The sequence below is a fragment of the Podarcis vaucheri genome (genome assembly GCF_965113315.1).
Source record: "Podarcis vaucheri genome assembly, chromosome: 10".
Classification (NCBI taxonomy): Eukaryota; Metazoa; Chordata; class Lepidosauria; order Squamata; family Lacertidae; genus Podarcis; species Podarcis vaucheri.
In genome coordinates this window covers 49,956,800-49,982,318 of record NC_138748.1, presented here as the reverse complement: position 1 = coordinate 49,982,318, position 25,519 = coordinate 49,956,800, and the positions used below count along the sequence as shown (strand labels likewise).

Here is a 25,519-nt window from a genome sequence, read left to right as displayed (position 1 = left end):
AGAAAAGAATTAAAAAGAAAATATTCATCTTTCCAAAACATTTTTTCATGATCTACTGGACTTCCCCACATCTTCCGCACCCTGCCTTTTTTACAATAAAAATAACAGCAAATTATATCCTTGTTTCGTGCGTTTTTTGTACTTTCATCTAATTTATATTTTAGGTTTAGAGTGCTTATTGTTAAATCACCTTTAATTTTCCCATCAATCCTAAAAAAAGGTTTTACTCTAAACTTTGGTCTTTTCATAGTTATAACTTAATTTCCACCATTTACAAATTTTATTTGCCAAAGCTAATTCTTCAAGAACTTAGCAAGTTCTCAACATTCATATAACTTATAGTATTTTTGTAAATAGTCCTTAAATTTTTTCCAGTCCTCTTCTATTTCTTTCTTCTCCCAGATCTCGGATTCTGCCAGTCATTTCAGCCAGCTCCATGTAGTCCATCAGTTGCGTATGCCACTCTTCCAGCGTGGGTAACTCCTGTGACTTCCAATGTTTGGCAATAAGAATTCTTGCTGCTGTAGTTGCATATAAGAAAAAGGTTCTATCCTTCTTTGTCACTCTCTGGCCGACTATGCCCAGGAGGAAGGCCTCTGGTTTCTTGTGAAAGGTATACTTAAATACCTTTTTTAACTCGTTATAAATCATTTCCCAGAAGGCCTTCACCCTCGGGCATGTCTACCAGAGGTGGAAGAACGTTCCTTCAGCCTCCTTACATTTCCAACATTTATTATCAGACAAATGATATATCTTAGCAAGCTTGACTGGGGTCATGTACCACCTGTATATCATTTTCATAATGTTTTCTTTCAAGGCATTACATGCCGTAAATTTTATACCGGTGGTGAGGCTCCAATACTTTGGCCACCTCGTGAGAAGAGAAGACTCCCTGGAAAAGACCCTGATGTTGGGAAAGATGGAGCGCACAAGGAGAAGGGGACGACAGAGGGCGAGATGGTTGGACAGTGTTCTCGAAGCTACCAGCATGAGTTTGACCAAACTGCGGGAGGCAGTGGAAGACAGAAGTGCCTGGCGTGCTCTGGTCCATGGCGTCACGAAGAGTCGGACACGACTAAACGACTAAACAACAACACCTCACAAGTTTGTAGTGAGGATGAAATGGGAAGGAAGAGAACCAGGTACACCACCTTGAGCTCCTTGGAATAAAAAAGTGGTATATAAGTTTGATTAAATAAATATACAGTATTAAAAACAGTTCAGAACAATTTAACAATCCCAGAAATTAGAGAAGTGCCCTGCATTTTTATATTTAGGTGGCTATCAAAAATTTTCTTTAATAAGGCTTTCCCTGATGTGTGCGACCCGGTCATTTTATGGAAGAATCATTGTACCATTGTAAAAATGGTTCTGCTTCGTTTTGCCCACCGAGTTCCTCATCTTTTGCATTTTATTTCAGTGAATTTCTTCCATAAAATGTATATACTGCTTGATTGTTATTTATTTTCCCACTGAAAAATCTCTTTAAAGAGCTTCCAAGGAATTTAAGTCTTATGAAACCTGTTGTGTTGGGCTGTGATATCCTAAAATCTGACATGAAGTATTTCCAAATAAGGGCCATCTAACAGCTCCAGTACAGAATATATACTAAGGAAAAATTCTCTCACAGCAGGACATCTCAGCACAAGATGTCAAATAGGGGCATTTTATTTCAAAGAACTCTCTCAGCAGCATTAACACATAAACGGCACACCTCTTTCATTCCTCTGATTTATAAAATGTTTCTGCCTTGCAGGATCAGGTAGGAGGCAAGTGGTTTCATGAAAGACTGAACCCTGCAGGGATTCTTTATGTGGGAAAGTCACAGTGTTCTTTTTACTGGGCACGTATTTCATGTTTTCTGCTCAGCAGGTGTAACTGTGTGTCAAAAGTGGCCATTAATTGATATATTTTTCCCCCCTTTGCCCCAAAAGGAAGGAGAAACTGGGTGGTAGTCAACCACATTTTTCCTCAGAATAGACCAACTGATATTAATGAACATGATTAAGTTAGGTCCATTAATTATCTGTTTTTATTTTAAATCCCACTATCTATTTTCCAACGACAATTAGGTGGCCTAACCAGCATGGCCGATCAATTTCATAATACTGTGTGGAATTTGAAACTGCTGATACTAGTCCTCCTTATCCGTTGAGTCTTTCCTAGTATTGGCTTTGACCCTTTCCTGCTCACATGAAGCCATTTCTGAGACTCTGCCTGTACAACATTTATAATTCAGATAGAGTTCTGTTTAAGACATTTCTGCTTTATTGTTCTTATCTCTTTTTATCTTCTTACAAACCAGTGAAGTAGTATTTGTTCCTCTGTAGCCGTTTTTCAAGTTTTACTGTGCTCTGAAGCAAGTTTTCACAAGAAAGAAGCCTTTCATGTTTTAGTTTTGATTTTTTTGGGGGGCGGGGGCTTCTGCTTGACTGCTTAGGATACCTTAAAAAGATAATAACTATGGTTGGATTGAATTACTGCCAAAGGGTGTGTCTCCACACCCCCATGCTCTCTGCAAAAAGCAATGGTGAGTCTTTTATTACTGATTTTGCTGCCGTCCGTATTGCTGCATGAATTAGAAGGGGTATATTAAGCTCTCTCTTAAGCTTCAGGCAAGCTTCTATGACCTGAGCTTTAGTATAGCATTGAAGTTACAGCACCCTTTTCTATGCTGAATTGTATTAGCCCGCTATAGGTTTTATTGTATGAACTGAATTTTAGAAACTTGGACACACACCCCGTCTTTTATTTATTTCAAGGATGGGTAACCTCCTGCAGTGTTCCAGATGTTGTTGGACTAAAATCTGCATTATTCCGGACCATGCTGGCTGGGACTGAAAACCTATAGAGGGCCATAGGTTCCCCTATGGCTTCCTCCCCAAAACATTCTGGAAACTATTGTTTGTTACTGGGTATTGTAGTGACGAGTCTCCTATGAATTCTCAGCACCCTTAGCAAACTACAGATCCTAGGATTATTTGGGAGAAGCCATGATTGTTTTTAACAAAAGGTGCCGTAAGTGTGCTTTAAGTGCATGGTGCTGATGTGACCTAGGTTCATCAGCAATAAAGAGGAAATGCATCTCCCGAAAAGGATAAAAGAATATACAAGCTTGCATAAAATGTCATATGCTGAGTTATGCATAGATACATATTTAGAAATCATTACAGGATATTAAATAGAAATGCATCACATGGTAGTGGCCCAAGTGACCTGGACCTGCTCACTCCAGGTGGTAACTGTTGATGAGCAGCTTCAAGGACCCTATTCTCCCTTTAAATAGTAAAGGTAAAGGTAAAGGGACCCCTGACCATTAGGTCCAGTCGTGACCGACTCTGGGGTTGCGGCGCTCATCTCGCTTTATTGGCCGAGGGAGCCGGCGTACAGCTTCCGGTTCATGTGGCCAGCATGACTAATCCACTTCTGGTGAACCAGAGCAGCACATGGAAACGCCATTTACCTTCCCGCCGGAACGGTACCTATTTATCTACTTGCACTTTGACGTGCTTTCGAACTGCTAGGTTGGCAGGAGCAGGGACCGAGCAAAGGGAGCTCACCCTGTCACGGGGATTCAAACCGCCGACCTTCTGATTGGCAAGTCCTAGGCTCTGTGGTTTAACCCACAGTGCCACCCACATCCCCCCTTCAGATAGAGGACTCCTTTAAACAGAGAACTCTCCTCTGCAGATTAAGCCACATGGCCAGCATCAATGAGATGCAGGCAGAAGCGGAGAAGCTGTGACTCTTCAACTCCCAACTCCCAACGGCCCCAGTTAGCATGACCAATGGTCAGGGATGATGGGAGTTACAGCCCAGCCACCTCTAGAGTAGGCATCCCCAAACTCGGCCCTCCAGCTGTTTTGGGACTACAATTCCCATCATCCCTGACCACTGGTCCTGTTGGCTAGGGATGATGGGAGTTGTAGCCCCAAAACAGCTGGAGGGCTGAGTTTGGGGATGCCTGTTCTAGAGGGCCACAGGTTCCCAGATCCTGACCTAAAGCATTTTAAGAGGAAAACAAAAGTAGTAGAAATGAAGGGCAGAATCCTGGTAGCTAAGGATATAGTGCCACCTTGTGAGAGTACTGGAAAAAGGATTGATTTTAAAATTGTAACTAACACCAGCAGAATTCAAGAGTTACTTAGTACGAACCATCTGCCCAATGAGTGCAAAACAGGGCAATGAGATGGTCCCAGCAGAGGCCTTATGGTCTAAAGTCACAATGGGTGAAGTTTAGCGCCGTTGAAATCAATCAGATCTGCTGCTTCATCCTATGCATGTTTGCTCAGAAATAAATGCAGCTGTGTTCAATGAGGATTAAGTCCAGGGTGGAATCTAGACACATATAAAAAAACATTGTGAAAATGTTTTGTTTTTTTTTTTGAAAAACAGGTTTTGAAAAATGTATATTGAATTTGCCATAGCTTAGCATCGCCATCTAGTGTCACATTTGTATAATGCACTTTACAACATGCTTAAAGTGTTTCATTTGCAGCTGAGCCCCAGGTATGTTTAAATAGCACTGGAACTTTACAGTGGAATCCTATAATGTACTTTAAAAAACTGGGTATAGGATTGTAGCCTTTAAAAAAAAAATACCGTAATTGATTTTTACAAATACAATTTTACAGCAAATTATCTATATAATCCTTTTGTGAGATTCTCTGAATCTCTTGACTTCCCCCCATCCCTTACATGGATCCCAATAACTATTTTTTCCAAATCTACATATCAATGCAGTTTCCATAATTTTCATTTTTCTTAATTACCCATAATGTTCATTACTTTACAAGTGGTTTTTAAAGTCCAGCTAACATTTTAATTTGTTTACAATAGTCTCCTAAATAAGTTATAATTTTTTCCATTCTTTTTGAAAAATCTTTATCTTCTTGACTCCTGAGTCTTCCAGTTAGTTTTAGCCATTTCGGCATAATCCAGCAATTTGGTTTGCCATTCTTCCTAGTTGGGGTCGTTGCTTCTTTCCACCTTTGGGCTAATAACATCTGCGCAGCTGTTGCCACATACATAAAAAGTCATTTCTGGTCTTTTGGCATCTCGGCACATATAATTTCTAATAAAAAAACTTCTGTTTGCTAAAATAAATGTTACCTTAAACATTTTTTTTCAATTTGTTATATAATATCTCCCAAAATGATTTTGTTGTGTTACATGACCACCACATATGGTAAAAGGTACCATCATTTTCTTTACATTTCCAGCAGGTATTTGAACTGGTTCTATACATTTTAGATAACTTAGTAGGAGTCAAATACCACTGGTACATCATTTCCATATAATTTTCTTTCAGTGTACAACATGCTGTAAATTTCAAATCTGTTTCAACTGTAGCCTTAAAACTGGAGTAGGAATCCTTTTGTCAGCCGCATTCTCTTGCCAGACCCATAAGTGGGTGGAGCAAAGGATGTGACTCTTGTATTTGTACAAAGACTATGTTTCAGTTATGCAAAAAACAAGGTGTTCTGCACATACACATTCATCTTTCCATCGTCCATCCAGGTAAGGAAGAAGCATCACCACCCTCTCTAAAGACACATTCTAGTCAGACGAAAACCCCCAAGGGTGCAGATTAGGGTGAGTGAATGGTGTGACCTGTGGAGTAGAGGGGCCTGTGGGGAGTTCTGAGGGCCAAACAGAGAGACCTGGATGCCTGCAATTGGTTCCTGGATGGCCAGTTTGGTGTAGTGGTTACAGTGTTGGGCTCGGACCTGACACACTAGATCCAAATCCCCATTAAGCCATGAAGCTCCATGGGTCACCTTGGGTCAGTCACTGCCTCTCAACTTGACTTACCTCACAGGGTTGTTGTGGGGTTTAAATAAGGAGAGGGAGAGCCATGTACGCCATCTTGAGCTGATTAGAGGAAAAGCAGGGGATATAAATGGAATAAATAATCTATTCTCCCATTGATTTAAATCAAACCAATACAATTTTCTATGGATTATGCCAGACTGAAAGCACCTGCTCTGGTGCTTCATATACGTAGGAGATCACCACAGATCAGAGTTTCCAACTAGCATTTTGCTTCAGATCCAAAGCAGAGCCTCCTTTGGGTTTGTCTTCTGATACTTCAGATGCCTTTCCTGCCGGTTGGCAAAAATGGATGAAATTGGCAAACATCCCTTTCCTTAATAAAAAAATTCCTTCCAGTAGCACCTTAAAGACCAACTAAGTTAGTTCTTGGTATGAGCTTTCGTGTGCATGCACACTTCTTCAGATACACTGAAACAGAAGTTGCCAGATCCTTCTATATAGTGAGAAGGTGGGGAGGGGTGTTACTCAGAAGGGTGGTGGGAATGGGAGATTGGCAGATAGCTGAGATAAGCCTGTTGATGACTCTTAACGACAGTAATAGGTCTTACAGGAAAAGCCAAGGGGTGAGAAGGTGAGAAATCCCTTTCCTTGGGGATGAAACTTTCAGACAATTAGGTGTAGACTTGGACTAAAAGAAGCTCCCTCTGCCCCAACATAGGGTTGTCCAGTGCAAACACCACCCCACCTCCGCTGAACGAGAATAAGTTGCCACTGCTCCCTTCTTCTCCCCGGTGGAGTCACAGATCTTGACGTGGAAGAGACCAGAACTAAGGCTGGAGAGAGCACATCTCCTTACAGAAGCAAAAGCCTTTTAGGATTAAGTAACATTTTTTCCTTAGTATGAATGACTAAAGGAATGAGCATGCACGAGAGAGTAGAAATGTAAGGAACTTTCTCATTTCTTCTTTGTCCTGATTTGTCCCTTACCAGCACTGGCAAACAGTAATATGAGAGCAGTTCTAGTACGAAGCAGGAGGAATCCTGCATGTATTAGACATCAATACAGTACTCACATGATGTTGCTTCTGTCAAGTCAAGCAACAGGCAGTTGGCGTTTATTTTCAAGTTGTCCGAGTTCACATGAGAAGCATCAAGTGAAGCTGTGGATTGACACTTACAGCTTCATGGACAGATTGGCATCCAGTTATGTGGCTGCCAGCAACTAAGACAGAACTTAATATAGTTGCTGCCACTAAGAGGAAAAGAAAAAAAAAACTGCAGTACTCAGTACAGTGTGCAAAGTACCAGTATTCTGCCTCACTTGTTGCCTGAACACATGGAAGTTTGAGGAAAATGTTTACTGAACTTGATTGTGGACCCATAAGGTCACACCCACACCATACATTTAAAGCACTACTTTAACAGACATGACTTGCCTGGGGTGCCCGCCATCCTCTTGCCACACTCGAGTTATTCACTGTAGTTCAGGGAGCTGACCATAGGCAACCATAACAACTCCAGACCTTGTGGGTCCACAATCAAGTTCAGGAAACATGAAACTGCCTGTTCATTCATACTAAGGAAAAAAATGTAACTTAATCTTAAAGGACTTTTGCTCCTGTAAGGAGATGTGCTCTCTCCAGCCTTAGTTCTAGTCTCTTCCACGTCAAGATCTGTGACTCCACCGGGGAAGAGAAGGGAGCAGTGGCAACTTATTCTTGTTCTGGAGTGGTGTTTGCATTGGACAACCCTATGTTGGGGTAGAGGGAGCTTCTTTTAGTCCAAGTCTACACCTAATTGTCTGAAAGTTTCATCCCCAAGGAAAGGGATGCTTGCCAATTTCATCCATTTTTGCCCATGAATGAGGTTAAACATTACAACCGGCAGGAAAGGCATCTGAAGTATCAGAAGACAAACCAAAAGGAGGCTCTGCTTTGGATCTGAAGCAAAATGCCATGTCAGTCGGAAACTGATCTGTGGTGATCTCCTACTTATATGAAGCACCAGAGCAGGTGTTTCAGTCCTGCATAATGCATAGAGTATTGTATTGGTTTTATTTAAATCAATGGGAGAAGAGTAGATTCTTAATTTATTGCATTTATATCCCCCGCTTTTCCTCTAATCAGCTCAAGATGGCATACATGGCTCTCCCTCTCCTTATTTAATCCCCACAACAACCCTGTGAGGTAAGTCAAGTTGAGAGGCAGTGATTGACCCCAGGTGACCCATGGAGCTTCATGGACGAATGGGGATTTGGACCCTAGTGTGTCAGGACCTAGCCCAACACTGTGACCACTGCAGCAAACCGGCTCTCCGGGAACCAATTGCAGGCGTCCAGGTCTCTGGAGGCAGAATCTGCTGTCTCTATGGATCCTGCCACCTGAGGCAGTCGCCTTAACTCGCCTAGCAAGTGCATCGTCCCTGTCTAACCAGAACCTATTCAGAAGTAAGCACTATTAGGTTTAACTCTCAGCTGAATGTGTCCGGGATTGCAAGGGCTTGATTCTGAGTAGACATTCCTAAGATTGCCCTGCAAATCGGAATATATTTGCTTTCAGTTTTCAGTGCGGGCGTGTCCTTAAACGCTGCCTGTCACGAGCTTCCCTCCCCGGTTGCCAGGCCCGCTTCACCCGGCAGGGGCCGCTGTTTGGGCGCCCCTCTAACCGCCCAAGCGCCGCGGCCATCGGCCCTCCCGCCCCAAGCTCCGGAGACTCCATTTCCCAGCATGCCGCGCGGGCGTGACAGGAAGTCCCGTGTCTTTGGAGTCGGGTGGGAAGGGGCAGGTCTGCTGCTGCTGCTGCTCTTGCTGGCGCCGCCGCTGGGCGCGGGTCCGTCATGGCGCTGGAGACCCTTTCGCCGGACTGGGAGTTCGACCGCCTCGACGACGGTTCTCAGAGTAAGCGCGAGGGAGGCGGGAAGCGTGTCTCATTCTCTGAGGGGACCCAACTGCGGGGTTGGCCGCCCGCCCCATTTTGGAGGGGGGGGGGTTTGAGTCCTTCTGCTCATGGGGACATCCCGCTCCCCCCTCACCCTCCCGCAGTCAAAACTGCCTCCCCCATGAAAAGGGCCCCCCCTCCCCGCAGCTCCCTTGCCTCTCTGCCCCGCCCCGACTGACCCCTGAGGGAGGCCTTTTGCCTGCCATGCCCCGTCCAGAGCCAGGCTGCCTGCCTGTCAGCAGCCTAGTGCATCTTTTTTTTGGGGGGTGGGTGGGGTGGGGTGGGGAGATGACCAGAGGCAGCCTCAGGCTCCCCCTTTGGGAAGCTGGCACCTTTGGCAGCCACGCTCTTCAGCCACCCATTTGCTCGTGGTCAAGGTGGCTGAAGGGTACAAGGGTGTCATCATCAATACCTGTACAAAAATCACGTCCTTTCTTCCCAGAGGCCAAAAATCAATAGCACACGAATTCCTGCCAGGTTGAGAGGAAGGAGTCTCTATCCCGAAATGGGGTGGCAAAGGTCTTCTGGATCTTAACTTATGAGCAGGCATGCGTGGGATTGTACTGTTAAAAACTTGTTTCTTGTTAAAAGTCTGGTTCCAGTAATTAACAAAGATGAAACTCCCCCTTTCTTTCTTTTTTCTTTTTTTGCATGCTGTCAGTTTTACTATTTCGGCCATGTTCCATTACCACCTCCCACTTGACTTAATGGTCTAAATTAGAAACTCAGTCCAGAGGATAGTTTGATACAGTATGAGTAACAGTTAACATGTTTGTAATTATTTTATAGTTGCCTTTTTTCTACTATAAACAATTATGCTTTCCTCCCCCTGAATTAATTTGTTGGGGATTACCATGCTACCCTCTGGTTCTATAATGCAGATTAAAGTCCTTCTCCTGCCAATAAACATGCATTGGGAAAGGGACTAGAATTCAGCTCCTTTTTATAACTCTTTAACCACCCTTCTTGCAAGTTGCGCTGTGCTTCAAAAGTTTCCAAACGTACGTGATCAAGCAATCTCATGTTTGAATTAAGAGGGAATTCTTTCTGTGCATCATGGTTGTCAATATAAATCTGGAGTGTGGTGGTAGTTCTGGTTTACTCTGGAGCAGTAATGTATAATAAACTCTTCCACATTAGCAGACACCTGTATTCGAGATTCGTTGTGTGGCGGAGATACATACAATCACCAACATTTATCTGCTTTGTTTTTCAACTGACAAGAGTTTGATAGATTTCCCCTGAGTTTTATTGCATCTTTGTGGGTAAAATAGGGAATCTATCTTTTTTTAAGTGATTGTCAATATGGAAGCTGGGGTAAGGAGATTATTTCAAATGAATACTGAACAAATGATTGTGTACATACCACAGGTTCAACAACATTGGGTATAATATAGAACATAACAAGAGTCCTGCTGGATTAGACCAAAAGCCTACCTAGACCAGCATAGTATTCTCACACTTTATGCCTATGGGAAGCCCACAAACGGGACTGAAGTGAAATAGCACTTTCCCACTTGTGATTTCCAGTGTAGGCAGAACATAGCCATTCTGGCAAGCAGCCATTGATAGGTCCCATATGGAAAGCTATTGGTTATTGTAATGTAACATGCTGTAGGTCAGCTGGCAGTAAGAGACCTCTGTGTTCTGAGTGTTGGGCTGCAGCTTGATTTCTGGGAAGTCTCCTTCCCGCCTTTCAGTTGAGGCTTTGCACTCTTTCTGACAAGCAGCTTCCTTGTTAATATGGTAATAACACTTTCCATTCTCTTTGCCTGTGTCTTTGGGGTTCTGTTTCGCTTTTTTCTTCTAAAATAGCCACTTTATTCCAAATCTTCCCCAAATTTGTGGTTTGCTTTCTCATTAAGTACGTACTTCCTTCTTAGATACAGTTAGGCTTTATTCTTGCAGCTACACTATTCTTTAGCCAGAAAAATTAAGTCATGCTGAAATAATTTAGTTGGGTGGTGTGTGGCTTTCACTCTCTTCACTTTAGTTTGAAGAAACTGGACACTCTTTTCCACTTAGTTTTCACAACCTTCATTTAAAAAACACCATAATAATTGCATGTGGCAAAGATTTCATGGTGTTGAAATTTAAACCTTATGTAAATTGTTCTTCCACACGCTTGCATGTACACGTCATATTAGTATGCTATGCATAATTTGAAATGAATTATCATGCTTTATATACTACACAACCATTACTCGGAGAATGTCACGAACAGCTTCATTTTTGTCACAGTGATCTATAGCATATCAATGCCCATTTTTTTTGAAGGAAAAACTAAATTTCCCATCTTGACATTCTGTCTACCTGCTCATTATGGCATATGCAACAGAAGTTTATAAAGTAATGTTTTTCACACAGCATTCCAGTTTTGAATACTGAAGTACAGTGGTGCCTTGCAAGACGAAAAGAATTCATTCCGCGAGTCTTTTCGTCTTGCGATGTTTTTCGTCTTGCGAATCACGGTCCGTCGCAACTGCGCCTCTTCAAGCGGCTTTTAAAAAAAAGCGCAAGACGTTTTCGTCTTGCAAAGCAAGCCCATAGGGAAATTCGTCTAGCGAAGCAACGCAAAACCGAAAAACCCTTTCGTCTAGCGAGTTTTTCGTCTTGCAAGGCATTCGTCTTGCAGGGCACCACTGTAATTAGATGAAACAAAAAAACGGGAAAACTTTGACATTTAACATGTGCCTTTCAAATCACCTTGCAGGTGGGTCAGGAAAGCTAGCTGATAAGGAAAGCAAGATGAAAGCAATCTTATAAAGCTGGTTAAAGATATTTATTCTCTAAATCATTTCATTTAAAACTTCCTGCGTTGCATTTGTGGGATGATGCCTTTGATTGTCTTAAATTATAGCTTCTGAACAGTATATTTAACTCATGTGTGAACTCTTGTGTAATTGACTATGTAATGCTGGAATCTGTTATTTTATAGAAAGCCAAAGGTGAATATAGTTAAAAATGTAACTTGGATTTTAGGAAAGCTGATTTGAGTAAGCTCAGAGAAATGCTAGGTAGGATTCCATGACTAGATATTACTAAAGAACAATCATAAATGAGAGAAAGAAATAGAAGACCTATAAAAAAGTCAGTGTAGCTACACAAAAAAAAGCTTAGTAATCAGCTGAAAAATAAAAAGGACATGCCTAAGACATGGAAGGGGAGTATGTCACAAGAATGTGTAGCTCAGCGTCATGAGATCAATCCCATGTCTTGGGATTGTAGTCTGTTGCAAGCTGAACATGAGTCAGCACTGTGATGTGTAAGAAAGACTAATGCAATTTTTGGCTGTATTAGTAGAACTGTGGTTTCCAAGTTGCAATAGGCAATGGCTCTGCTTTATTCTGCACTAGTCTAATGTCGCCTGGAGTATCGTGTCCTGCTCTGGGTGTCTTACTTTTTGAACAAGTTCAAATGAGGGTGGTCAGGGGTTTGGAAAACAAGTGTTAGGAGAAAAAAGTTGAAGAAACTGCGAAAGAGGACTTCTGGCTCTCTTCTGTGTTGTCCAGGTATTTGCAGAGACCTTAGGTTTGTTCTTTGCTTCCTCAGAGAGGAGGACTAGATCTAATGGGCTTAAGTTAGAGGAGGGTGGATTTCAGCTGAGCATTAGGAGAAATTTCTTATCAGAAACCCAGCAGTGGGTTAGTAGTCTTTGCATTATCTTTGAATTGTGGGTGTTGGAAGATTTTGTGAGACTGACAATTCGGGAATATTTTGTGAGCCTTACAGATTGTGATTGTGTGTATTTTATTAATGGTTTTATTATTGTTAAGGGTATTTTAAGAAGCTTTTGGAATTTTTGCCTGTATTTTAATTGCCTTACATTTTTACTTACATATGTGCCCTATAAATTTTCAAAGTTTTTGCTTCTTTTACAATATTGTAGCTGCCAGTTTTAAACAAACCTGCTGCTTTTCACTCATAGTATTTAAAAGCAGTTGATGGTTTAGTGCTAGAAACTGTATTAGCAAAAATGGAGTAAAAATCCAGGTGTACTGGTATATGCTATCATCATATCTCGATTATGACTGTTAAGTGTAAAATCTTTTAAAATTGCTAAGACTGCTATGTTGTGAACGCAGGCTGAGAGTTAAAATTACCTTTGGATTCAGCACAGTCTTAAGTTTCAACAATATTCTGGCTATAAATTGTCCTTTTAAAGTTGACCGCTACCGCTTATTTATTCATTTATTTATTGCAATATAGGAAATTGGTGTGCATTTGCATCAATATGTCACTGTATACTACTTTCAGTTTTTATGTTGTTGTTGCTAAATGTAAAGATGCTAGCAATGTATTATTTAACTTTGCAAATATTGCTCTGTTCTAGTTTTGTTGCTTCTGCTAAGAGAAACTGAATAAAGCTTTATTATAAGCAACCATGTTTAGTTGACTGTGTGGGAAAGGAAAACAGTTTCCTGCTTTGCTTTAAATGAAGAAAATAGATCTGCTCCAAAGCAAGGAGCTCCTATAAGCAAAAAACCCATTTCAAAGTTGTTGTTTCGAGAATCCTTAGCTAACATACAGCTTGTAGATCTGGAAAATGGCAATGTTAGATCAGACCTACTGGATCAGCTCAATGATCCACCTAGTCTTTGAAATCTAAAACCAGAGAGCATGAAGGCAACAGCACCACTGTCCCAGACACACACTGCCTCTGAACATGAAATATGTTAAACTGGTTCATCACTTTTGAAACCATTTAAACCAGTAGCCATCACCATGTCTTTGTGGCAGCAAATTCAGTAATCTTACCATTCACTGTGTGGAGAAGTATTTTCTTTTCTTTCTTTCAAATCTGATGCTAATCAGATTTATTGGTGAGCCTGGGTTCTAATGTTATGAGAAAGATTTCTCTATCCACCTAGCATAGAATTTACTTTCCTCACTGCTACAGCATTTTGAGTTGATGTTTTCCTGGAGCTGTCCTTCACAACCATTTCCTGGACAGAACATTCAATGACTGTGGCTATCAGTTATGAAGTTGAGATTTTGCTTCCCCCACCCCCACCCCCAGTTCCTTTGTACTTACAGTAAATCTCATTTACGTATTTGTTGCTCATTCATCCAGTTTGAGGGGAGCTTCTTGGAGTTCTTCACTTACCATATTCTTAATCAGTTTGTATCATCTACAAACCTGGCTAACACTGCTACAGTTGACACTCACTACAGTTAATTATAAATTAATTAATAGTAGTTTAAAAACAGTGGACCCTAATGGTTACTTCCCTCAATTGTGAAAACTGACTGTTTCTCCATATCCTCTGCTTCCTGTTCTTCAGTTGGTGTCTAAGAGAATCTGTTTGCCTTAGCTCATGACCTCTAAGATTAGTTAGAAACCTTTGGGGGCTTGGTCAAATATTTTTTTGGAAATCTAAGTTTATAATGTGTGCCAGATTACTCCTCTCTAGGTGTTTGCTGACACTCATAATTTTTAGAAGGTTGATGAAACATGAGTTCTGTTTGTAGTAGCTACAGTGCTTCTTCCTCAACAAGTCTTGTTTTTAATAGTTTTAAAAATTCTAGCTTAAGTAATAACTTTCCACTCATTTAGCTGTACTCCTAGCTTAACAGACCTTTAATATCCTGGTCACACTATTGATTCCTTTTAAAAAGTTGGAGTTAACATTGATTCAATTCCAAGGCTGCTAATATTAGTGATGTTGCATATTGTTGTTAGTATAGTACTGAAAATATTCATGGAAAAATAGGTGTGACTAGTTACAGTGGTCTACACTGAGCCTCTTGGGCTTGCCAATCAGAAGGTGGGGTTTGAATCCCCGTGACAGGGTGAGCTCCTGTTGCTCGGTCCCAGCTCCTGCCAACCTAGCAGTTTGAAAGCACGCCAAAAAGTGCAAGTAGATAAATAGGTACCACTCAGGCGGGAAGGTAAACGGTGTTTCCGTGCACTGCTCTGGTTTCGGTGTTCCGTTAGCCAAAAGCGGCTTAGGCATGCTGGCCACACGACCTGGAAAAACTGTCAGCAGCCTGTAAAGCGAGATGAGTGCCACAACCCCAGAGTCATCTGCGACTGGACTTTACCTTTACCCTTTTGCATAAATACATGATTCAAACATTCAGAAGTTTGTGTAACGTTATGTAGACTTTGTCTCGTTTAAAATATTTCTGTTTTGGACAAAAGGGTCCCTTGTATGAGGTTAAACTTGCATAAACAGATTGTAAGACATTCACTTGAACAACAGGTTATTTATCTAGGTCGGGGGGGGCAACTTTTGGTCTACCAGGTGCTGTTGGACTTAACACCTGTCTGTCCCAGCCAGCATGGCTAATGATGAGGAATTGTGGGAGCTGTAGTTCCGCAACTTTTGGAGGGCTGCAAGTTGGCCACCTGTGATCTAGATTGTTTCTGTTGAAGGTTTAGGAAATTTTAGTTTAATGACTATGATAACAAATAACCTGTCCTAATGGAATACAATTTATTTTTAGAAATTCATGTTGGAGTACAGTTGAAGAATTATGGGAAATTTCTAGAGGCATACACTTCCCAGCTGAAGCGAATTGAAGATGCATTGGATGACTCCGTAGGAGATGTTTGGGATTTTAATCTTGATCCCATTGCATTAAATGTAAGCTTTTGTTTCCTATGCACTTGTCTCTGTTCACTTAATTCTGTTGTGTAATTGATATCTGTGATCTAAAGCTCTTTGGAATAGGGTGTAGTGCTTTGCATAGCTATGCACATGTAAATCCCGTGTTAGTAATGACCTCTGTGTGTGACTGGGCACAGGACTGTAGCCTAAATGTCTTGCATTCAGCTGCTTTCAGAAGAGAAGTATTCCGTTTTAAACATTGACCTGCTTTGCATTTCACAATAAACCAAACCATAGCTTAGCACGAATGCGCAAGCATGTGGGCTCTAGGAGAAGAAATCATGGGTACTTTGCTCCTCCTTAGTCATTCTGTTGCAATATAGAGCCATTGCTTGGCTTAATGTGTTCTGAAAACCTGGTCTTATGGTTTAGCTCTCTCCAGACTAACCACACACTGTAACCAAGGCTTGCCCTATGGGTTATGCCTCTTGTGTTGTTCTGGTCTTGCCCACCACTGGCATGTGGTTCCTGGAATGTTGCCTCAAAGGGAATGTGGCTGCAAAGGATTCCCCAGCCCTGCACCAGACCATCTCTCTCATCCCAGTCAGTGCTGCCCTGCGATGACTTTGGCACAGAGGAAAGGCAGGCTAGTATGGGGTACCTGAGGAATGGCCCCCTCCTAGAAGCCTAGGAAATTGCATCATACCAAATCAGGCCTTTGGTCCATCTAGCTCACTGGTGTCTATGCTGTTGGCTTTTGAAGACTTCAGACAGAGGTTTATGTCCCAGCTCTACCTAGAGATGCCAGAATTGAACCTGGTACCTTCTTTGTGTTTTTGTTCAATAGAGCCTTGCACTTGTTTGTCCCGTCCCCCCGAACATATATTGTGTTTCCTAAGCTAAAAGTGGTTTAAAGAAAAATGCAACAAAATTTAAAATTGAAGAAAATATAAAAACACAGGGAATTATTGTTGTTGCTATTATTTATACCTTGCCTTTTCCCTTGATAAGGGACTCTAGGCAGCTTACAACTAACACACAAACAGCAAAAAACGGGGGCGGGGAGAAGCAAACATAAAAAACCCCAATTAGGGGTGTGTGTGTGTGTGTGTGTGTGTGTGTGCGGGCGCCATTGAGTTCCACTCCAGGCTCAAGGCTTTTTAAATTTGCTGAGGGGAAGTGGAGGAGCAGGTGCCCCTGTTGAATCCTCTCATCTGTTGGTGGTCTCTTCAGGAGAAGTTTTTATGAGCTGTGTGACTTTAAAAAACAAAACCCTATGCGGTCGTAAGAAATCATTATGGAAAACCTATAGAGTTAAAGCTGATAGATGGGAACATGGACTAGAAATCATGGTTAATTTAGACTGGGAGCCAAAGTTTTCATGATCTTCTGGTGGCAGCTCCTTGTGCATTCCAAAGTCCCTCAAATTTCTGGAACCCTGAAGTAAAAAAACACCTATGCTCTGTGTGTGTTCATGCACACATGTGCAGAAGTGCTTTGCAAATTGGTTAGTCATATCTAGGGTAAAGTAAGTATTTTAGTAATTATTTACAGTATGTCCCAGTAGGTGTGGCTCCTTCGTTGATACGAAAAGTAATAATAATAATAATAATAATAATAATAATAATAGTAATAATAATAATTTTTATTTATACGCCGCCCTCCCCAGCCAAAGGCCGGGCTCAGAGCGGCTTACAAGCAATAATAAAAACAAGTTGAATGATTACAACTAAAAACAAAATTTAAATACAATATTAAAATATTGAAACATTAAAATATTAAAATGTAGCCTCATTGCAGGAGGAGAAGGAAAGGAAAAAAGAAAGAGAGGGGGGGAATCAAATTGGCTCCAAGCCAAAGGCCAGGCGGAACAACTCTGTCTTACAGGCCCTGCGGAAAGAAATCAGATCCTGCAGGGCCCTGGTCTCATGAGGCAGAGCGTTCCACCAGGCCCATAAGTACAAATGGGACTTAAGCCTTCCAGGAAACCATACGTTCCTGTTACACTAAAAAACAAAATTATTGTTATTAAAGAAAGTTGCTCTCGAAAATCTCTTGACTTCATTTCTGGCAGAGTACATGAGTCTCTGAAGGCAAGTAAAAGTGCCTAGTGGTATCTAGTTATGGGCCTGTTTAGAAATCATACAAGTCATTGTATGCTAGATCTTTTCCATGCGATAGCTGTCGTTTAGTTAATATGTTTCTAAAAATAACATTTGAAAAAGATCTTGTAGTTCTGCTCTGTGTGGTTCCTCCCCCTCCCCCAGAGGAGTTGAACAGGGTTTGTTTGTTTGTTCTTTTTAAGCAAACAATCTCTGTTACTGCCTTTATCATAATTTTATATATATATATATATATATATATATATATATATATATATAATCTGCCTGTATATTTGCACTTAAGATTTTGTTTGAAACAGCTGTGTCAACTGTAATTGGACATTTTAGCCTATTCAGTAATGTGGCAGGTCTCTGGCTTCCTAAAATCACCAATTATTATGTTTTATTTTAGCTTTTGCCTTATGAACAGTCTTCCTTACTCGAACTCATAAATACGGAAAACAAGGTAAAGTTCTTAATTTTAAATATGTGTTACAGAAACCTTTTTACTCCATTCTTCAGCTGAAAAGGCTTCTAGAGCAGTTTACATAATATCAGCAACAAACAGCAAAGTTCCTGTCTCCAGACTTACAACCTAAAACACACCAAAAAGGGAAATAATCGGAAAGGGAGGAGGAAAAAAGGGAACTCAGGCACGTGTTCTTCTAATAATCAGCTTGAATGGAAATATTTTAGGGAGAGAATGTGCTAAATGTAGCTAGCCCTGGCCTGACCCCCATCTCTCCCTTTGCTGCAGATATAGATGATAGATAGATAGATAGATAGATAGATAGATAGACAGATAGATATTGCTGTAAATGCACTAATATTTAGCTTTTCTATTTCATTTATCCAGGTTCTAAACAAAGTAATCACTGTGTATGCTGCCCTTTGCTGTGAAATAAAAAAGTTAAGATATGAGGTAAATATCTCTTCATTTTGCCAACTACAAACTGCTTTCTAGAAACTAGTTTATTCACCTTCTATATTATGACTTCTTATTCAAGAGAAAAAAATCTGTTCTTTGTTCCTAGGCAGAAACAAAATTTTATAATGGCCTCTTGTTTTATGGAGAAGGAGGTAAGTACTTTACAGTTCAGTCTGCTGTTGGTTGGATTTCTTGCACATCATTTGCTATGTGGTCCCAGGATAGGTTAGAATAGGGTGGGTTCTCTCAGGGTTCACTGGTGCATCTTCAGCCTATGGTGAAAGCTATACAACGGCAATACTAGATTTATCTCTGTGAGTAGGGTGTTCCACAAGCTAGGAACTGTTACTAGGTAGGGTGATGGTGGGGCGTGATGGTGGGGCCACATCACCCACCACTTCCAAACACCTGTTCATTTGCAATGGCCAAGCCAGGAGGTGTGTGAGAGATGAGGAATTTCCTCTTCTGCTCCCCATAGCATGGATCATCTTTCTTTCTTCGCCACCACTGGTGGAATTACTATCCCAAAATCCAGGCTAGCATGATTTTTTTTTGAGTGGTGGGGAGGTAAACATAGAACCTCATGAACTGACAAAAGGGCCTTGGATCCAGTGTCCTTTGCTCCCCCAGTAATGCCTTATTCATGGCCTAAAAGGTGCTGCTGACGGTGGTAGCTCTATTCAGGAGCATAGCCCTTACAGTGGATGTGCCCATCTGCTATCAAAACACTTCTCTGCTGGGGCTCTGCACGTCAAGGTTTCTGTGCCCATCTTGCTAATATGTGAAAATTCTTCTTTGGTTAGCTTCGAAACCAAATTTGAAGCCACAGATAGCAACTCACCTTACCTTTAAACTGTTTGAGCATTTGGCAGAGTTGCTTAAACAGTTGCAAAAGATAAATGTTTGGCTTCTGTTGATACAGCTCAATGGCAGTGTGATGTGCAAGGTCAATAGAATTGGTATGTCCTTGGCCAGGATTCAGACAGGTGCGGGCGGCCTTGCCACTCATACACAGAGACTTTTAAGCTGCACTCTTGAAGTGGCTGCCCTCACAAAAAAAAACACCATCTCAAGTTAAGGAACCCCCTTTGGATTGGGACTCAGTGAAGTATGAGGGGTTTCTGTCACATGGAGGTTTTTTTTTCTTTTCTCCTGGGTGAACAGTCTGCTTCTGCATGGGGATGGTCTGGCAGTAATGAACTGATATATCTAATTGATGAAAGTGCTCAATTCTGAGTAGTTCTATTTGAAGTAAAGCTTAACGAGTTAGTGGTGTTCAATATGTGGTCTGTTAGCTATATGAACAATCACAGGCCATAGGTAAGATAGATTTTGAATACTGTCTGCCAGAACCAAATTGTAATTCTTTAGTGGAAGCTTTAATGCCAACATAGAAAGCTGCTAACCCATAAGAATGTTTTTTGCTAAAATACTGAGGGTGCTTTGAAGAGGAAGTCATGAGGGACCTTGATCCATGCTGCCTTTGTGTTCAAAGAATGTTACTGCCAAAATGGAGAGGATGTTGAGCACAGAAATGGCAGTCACCCGATCACATCCTTTTGGGCAGCTTTGCATAGTTTCTTCTGCTTAGGGAAAAGCTGCTGTCTCCTTTCTTGCACCAATATGATGAATGAGATCACATTGCTATGAGAATCCTTTGAAGATTAGCTCGTTCATGCTTTGAAGGAGGAAGTGGCCTTCCGAGGTTGTAGGATACAAGTTCCTATAGAACTAGAGTCTAGTAACTGTTTCTAATTTAGATAGTAAAAGGAAAACTTCTAGTATGCATTAGCAGTAATATTCACAAAGGATGAAAACTGTTAATGACCTTTCAGGAAATAAACTTTACCTTAAAACTGAATTCCTGGAAGATGCTGCTTCTCATATGCTGTGCTTGTATTTAAATCCTTTTTGGAAGATACAGTGATGTGCTGCCAAAACTAAAACAAGGCACTTCTGATTTTCTTCCTCACTGGCAGGAAGCAAAGATTGCTGTAGCAGCTGCGAGACTCACATTTTTATCAGTAATCCCCCCCGACTCTTTGCATACTAAGCCATTTAGATAGAGCTGGGAAATTTAGTATCAGGCAGAGTACCTCTGTAACTTGTGCTCAGGGAGAATCTTCGTTAGGTGTGTTTCCTTCCACCATGGGGATGCAGTGGTGGGAAAAGTCACCGTGTGACAAGCTCCCACATGTACTTTGCCATATGAGCATATAACAGCAAGCCCTGATTGCCAGTGGCTCCCCATAACACATAAATAAACAAGATGTACAGGGCAGTGAATCTAACATGACATACTCAAAATCCAGTGAACGTACTCACGACACCTGCTGTTGTATACATTAGATGCTTGGGCTTTTCTACACAGAAATAATCTCCACTAAGAAATTTGTCATTTGCTAAATGATTCTTAACGATTTGGGCCACAAAAAGTATGTGATCGTTTGGCAAACATCCAGTCAAATAGACCCAGCTTATGCCTGTCTACATGAACTACCTTCTGAAGATTTTTTTTAAAAAAATTCTCTGCTGTTTCTTCTTTTTTTATAGATAATATTGGTAATCTTTATGTGGGGTGGTGATAAAGTAGCATTTAAACATGAAGTGAGCATTTTCTAATAAATCATTCATTTGGAATCCATTGATGATGCATAGTTTTGTTGTAGTATATTTTTAATTATGATTAAAAAAAACACCCTTTGCCATCTTAAGCGTCATTAATAGGTAAACGATGTGTTTTCTAATATTCCTGTAACTCTCATTTTACCTTTCAAGCTATGGATTCCAGTAAGGTGGAAGGTGATGGCCAAATACAAATGGGAAGATTTATTTCATTTTTACAGGTAACACCTGGGACATAGTTCTGCAACTTCTATGGTATTTTTTGTGTTGATCAATAGACTTCATAATCATTTGCTTCTAAAATGTTTGCTGTATCACAGGCTTTTAGTGGATTAGAGTCAATGCTATACAGTTGTCACCAGTTGTGTTGCTTATACTGCCACATTCACTCAAGTCTTTTTGCCCCTGTGTAGTCTCTGGTCACCTCGTTTTTTAAAGTTTCAGTAGCAATTCAAGCTGCTGTTAGGAAAAGTCTAGCAGTGTGAGTATAAGTACTTGAGTCCAGCAGTGGCGCCACCACTTTTTTAACATTTCGATGTGACTGTTAAAGAGTACCCAATGTGACTAAAATGCTCTACTAGCGCAAGTTTTGAAGTTGCTATTTTAAAACCATTGAGATGGATCTAGACTACCCACGCCCAGAATTCTGCCCAAAGTACATTCTGCTGAAGGAAGCAGGATGTATTTTCACCATGCCTTTCCCAAAAGCTGTTCCATAGGGTTGTGGGACCCACCCAAGTAGTGTGGATGAAAGCAAAGGAGAATTAGTGAAGATTGGCCCCTTTCACCTGTCAGGAGCACTTCTGTTCAGAAAATAGCAAGTCTGAATGCCACCCCAAGATGTGAATGCTTGCTTATCTGTGGCCCTTTAATAACCCGGGGGGGGGGGAATGAAAAGAAAGGGAGTGGATTTTGAGTGGACATACGTATGCCAGGGAAAGCGTTCAGCCACTGCTCATCTTCAACCCACTTTCTGCTGGTCCCCTGCTCAAGAATTTAATTTCTTGTGTTTTTGTCCCTAGTGATGGTGGAAGGAAATTGCAGAGCTACACACAGTATGCTTGACCTTCAGATACAGAATAAGACTAGTTGTGTTTCCTGCTAGAAGTATATTGTTTGATTTACTGAATTTCAAGAGAAACATTCTTTAAAATAGCTATTAGTTCAAGAAACTTTGAAAATATTGTTTCTGGTGGAAAGAAACCAACCACTACAGAATATTTTTTTAAAAAAACTGAAAGCAGGATCTGAATTGCTCAACTTCCTATGTTTTTTACAAGTCATGTTGTTGTGCCTGGCATAATTTCAACAACTGGTGATTGCGATGGCTCAAACCTTGTCATTTTTCTGTACACAATGTACTTCTCTTAAAATAAGAGGGGAAGAATGGTTTTTGATAAGTTTTGATTCGTGCTAAAACAGGCTAGTAGCAGTTTTTTCTGAAAACCCTTTTATACATCTGGTGTCTGTGTTTAGTATAGGTACCGTATTTTTCTGTGTATGAGATTAGGGTTTTTTTTTTTTTACTTTAAAATAAGGTTAAAAATCTGGGGCATCTTATACATGAATAGTGCATATGCCCATTTTCTAAATTTGGGGTCCCCAAAAGTAGGGAGCGTCTTATACATGGGAAAATACGGTATATTGTGACCTTTTTGTATTGGATCAGATTGTTATTACATGTGTGAACTTTGCTGTCTATTTTGTTGTTTCTTCAGCTTGTAAGCTTTGTGTATAGTAAGGCGGTATATAAATTAAAAGTGAAATGAAACGAGATATCTTTTGTGTTTCGCCACCTTTTATTTTAGAGACACATAGGTTTAGGTGATCACTTTTTGGATAGCTCCCTACTGTTTCACCTGATATTGTCAGGAGAATTTCTAGAGAACTTAGATTTAAAAAAATAATAATCCTGCTTTCGTTTTGCATTCTTCTAATACATGAGACTATTAGTGGTTTCCAGTGGATAGAAAATGCTGACATAGTAATTGTTAATGTTTCTCCAGTGTGAGCTCTCATTTACTGTTGGTCACTTTCCTGCTTCAGAGCCAGTAAAAGTAAACATTCTTTTGGTACAGCTGTTGCATAACTGATGAGGTCTTATTCACCATTCCAGACATTAATCTGTTTTGAAATTACACTGCCTATTAGTTCTTAATATTGTCTAGACTACTAATAAGCACTACAATGGCAGTATTTAGGAACTTTGAATATTTTTTCTCTTGTTTGTGATTGTGACAGGTTGGGTTTTAATAGGGTGTTCAAGTGTTTCATTACAAGACTGTTTTGCTACATTAACTTCCCTAACTAATCCATGGATAAATAATCTCATTTAGTGTGAAAGGGGTTTCTAATTTGTACAAAATTTGTCATTTCAGGAGTTGTCTTGTTTCGTGACACGCTGCTACGAGGTCGTGATGAATGTAGTTCATCAGTTGGCTGCCCTTTATACCAGTAACAAGTAATTACTACAAAAAATACTATCCTTTAAATTTACTTGTTGAAAACGCAAATGAAAAAAATACAGCATGTTGATGTGCTTCTTAAATTTTGCAGAGTTGGGGAGGAAATATGGGATGTGTGCCTGAAATATGGGATGTGTGCATTGTTAAAAGGACACCTGTCTGTTTTGGGATGTAAACCATGGTTGTTTTGGATTAATGAGTATTTCCATTTGATGTTCCATTTGAAGTCACTAGCTACTGCAGGTGTTCACTTCTGAATAATTAGCTCTTTTACTATCACAGACCTGTACAACTTGTGACCTACCAAACTGAATGCCAGTTTCTAGTGATTGCAGCCTGTAGGGCACAAAATAAATTCATGTGGCTAATGATAGCCTGGCAGAGTGAAAACCCGTGTGTGTAGGACTTGGCATAAATGACCACTGGACTGTGTTCAGGTTTCTAGGCCAAAACTTGGACAGGCCTATTTAGCAATACTTAATGTGATTTATCACTTTGATTCCAGTATTTCGGGTTCTCAAGTGATCATTTTTTAAACCTCTTGCGTGTTCAAAACTAACTACTGTGTTGGGCTTATTTAAAAGGTCTGGGGACCTTAGGGTAAGGGGAGGGTAATAAATACGTTAATAATAAATAAATAATAAAAGCATGAGGCTCTAAAATGTTTTTGTTAAATGGTGTGAAATACAGTATTTTGTGTTTCAGGAATGCACCTAAAGTTATAGAAACATCAGGAGTTCATTTTCAGGTGAGAATCCTGTAGGGATTTTGACTTGTTATGTTGCATAACGTGGTAGGTTCTTTCCCTGGGAGTTTGATATCTGGATATCTGCCTTAATTGGAAGCATTTTTTAAAAATGAAATAAATCTACAAATATTATAATAAAAATAAATTGTGCTAGGTTCTTTAATAGGCTAAGGACACCTGATTCCTTCAGGGATCTCTTCTTGCCAGCTAGGCTTACAGTACAGCATAGTGCAGTGGTTTTCAACCAGTCTGCCATGGCACCCTGGGGTGCCCTGAATGATGTTCACAGGTGCCACGGGCAACACTGTCCTCTGTTCCTTCCCTCCTTTCTTGGATGCCCTATTATGTCTCTGTCTCCCCAAGGCTTGCACAGCTGTTTGTTGTAGCAGCCCTGGCTACAAGCTCCCTAGGCAAGTAGTGCCTCTGGGGCTGGTCAGGGGGTGCTGGTTGCCAGGAGCTGAGGCAGCCCAGGAGTAAGTAAGCAAACAAGCAGGCGAGGGAGCCTAGCCAGACAGTCTGCCAGCCCTTGCTGTTGGGAATGGGCAAACAAGTCCCAGGCATGTGAGGAAGTGTGAGAAGGCACCTGTCTTTGGGATGGGGTGGGCAGCTCAGAGACCAGCTGCGGCGGCAGCGGCTGCCCAGAGGAGGCTGAGGGAACACTCTACAAGGGAGGGTGCTGGAAAAGGGTGAGGGGCTGCCAGCCCTTCAGGCAAGGGGTGACATAACTGGGCTCCTGAGCCCCACAGGGGTGCCGCAGAAAGAATGTCGATGGTTAAGGGAGCTGTGGATTCAAAAAAGTTGAAAACCTCTGGCATAGTGAATAAAATATGTAATAAAAACTATTGTTATGGTCCTGTACATCTCAAGAACACCAACCCTATATAATAATTTTCTTGGGGACACTATCCTAATCATATATACTCAGTGGTACCTCCCATTGAGTTCAGTGGGACTTACTTCCAGAAAAGTGGGTATAGGATTTCACTCTAAATCCAGGATATATACCTTTTCAAACAGGCTATGTATGAGCATCTGGGAGAACTGCTGGCAGTTTTACTTACCCTGGATGAGATAATAGACAACCATGCTACCCTGAAAGAGCACTGGACTATGTACAAAAGGTATGTGGATAAATTCTTACATTTCTTTCCACTGGTACTGTAGAAAAATAAAAGTATCATCAATACAGTGGTCACTTAAACAGATGTTGATGCTTCACCGCACCTTTTCACTAGTGTGTGTTTTGCAACTCTGGTATTCAGGCCTTAATTTCCTGTATTTTGCCACCAACCGGAGCAACATTAAGCTTTTATTGCATGTTTCTAATTATTCCTACAGTGACCAGCTGATGTGAACTGTTGTTAAATTGTCAAGCGTGTGATGGTT

The 25,519-nt window shown here is 40.9% G+C and overlaps 1 protein-coding gene across 1 annotated transcript in view; it reads left to right on the top strand.

The window, feature by feature from the left end:
- The first annotated feature begins 8,519 nt into the window (after nt 1-8,519).
- WASHC4 (WASH complex subunit 4) overlaps nt 8,520-25,519 on the top strand; it is a 37,573-nt gene continuing 20,573 nt past the window's right edge. Inside the window, exons 1-9 of the mRNA XM_082240413.1 lie at nt 8,520-8,671; nt 15,162-15,301; nt 17,780-17,833; nt 18,224-18,289; nt 18,402-18,447; nt 21,074-21,141; nt 23,299-23,381; nt 24,091-24,133; nt 25,151-25,254. Coding sequence (XP_082096539.1) covers nt 8,611-8,671; nt 15,162-15,301; nt 17,780-17,833; nt 18,224-18,289; nt 18,402-18,447; nt 21,074-21,141; nt 23,299-23,381; nt 24,091-24,133; nt 25,151-25,254 — 665 coding nt within the window. The 5' untranslated portion in view covers nt 8,520-8,610. The remainder of the gene's footprint in view (nt 8,672-15,161; nt 15,302-17,779; nt 17,834-18,223; nt 18,290-18,401; nt 18,448-21,073; nt 21,142-23,298; nt 23,382-24,090; nt 24,134-25,150; nt 25,255-25,519) is intronic.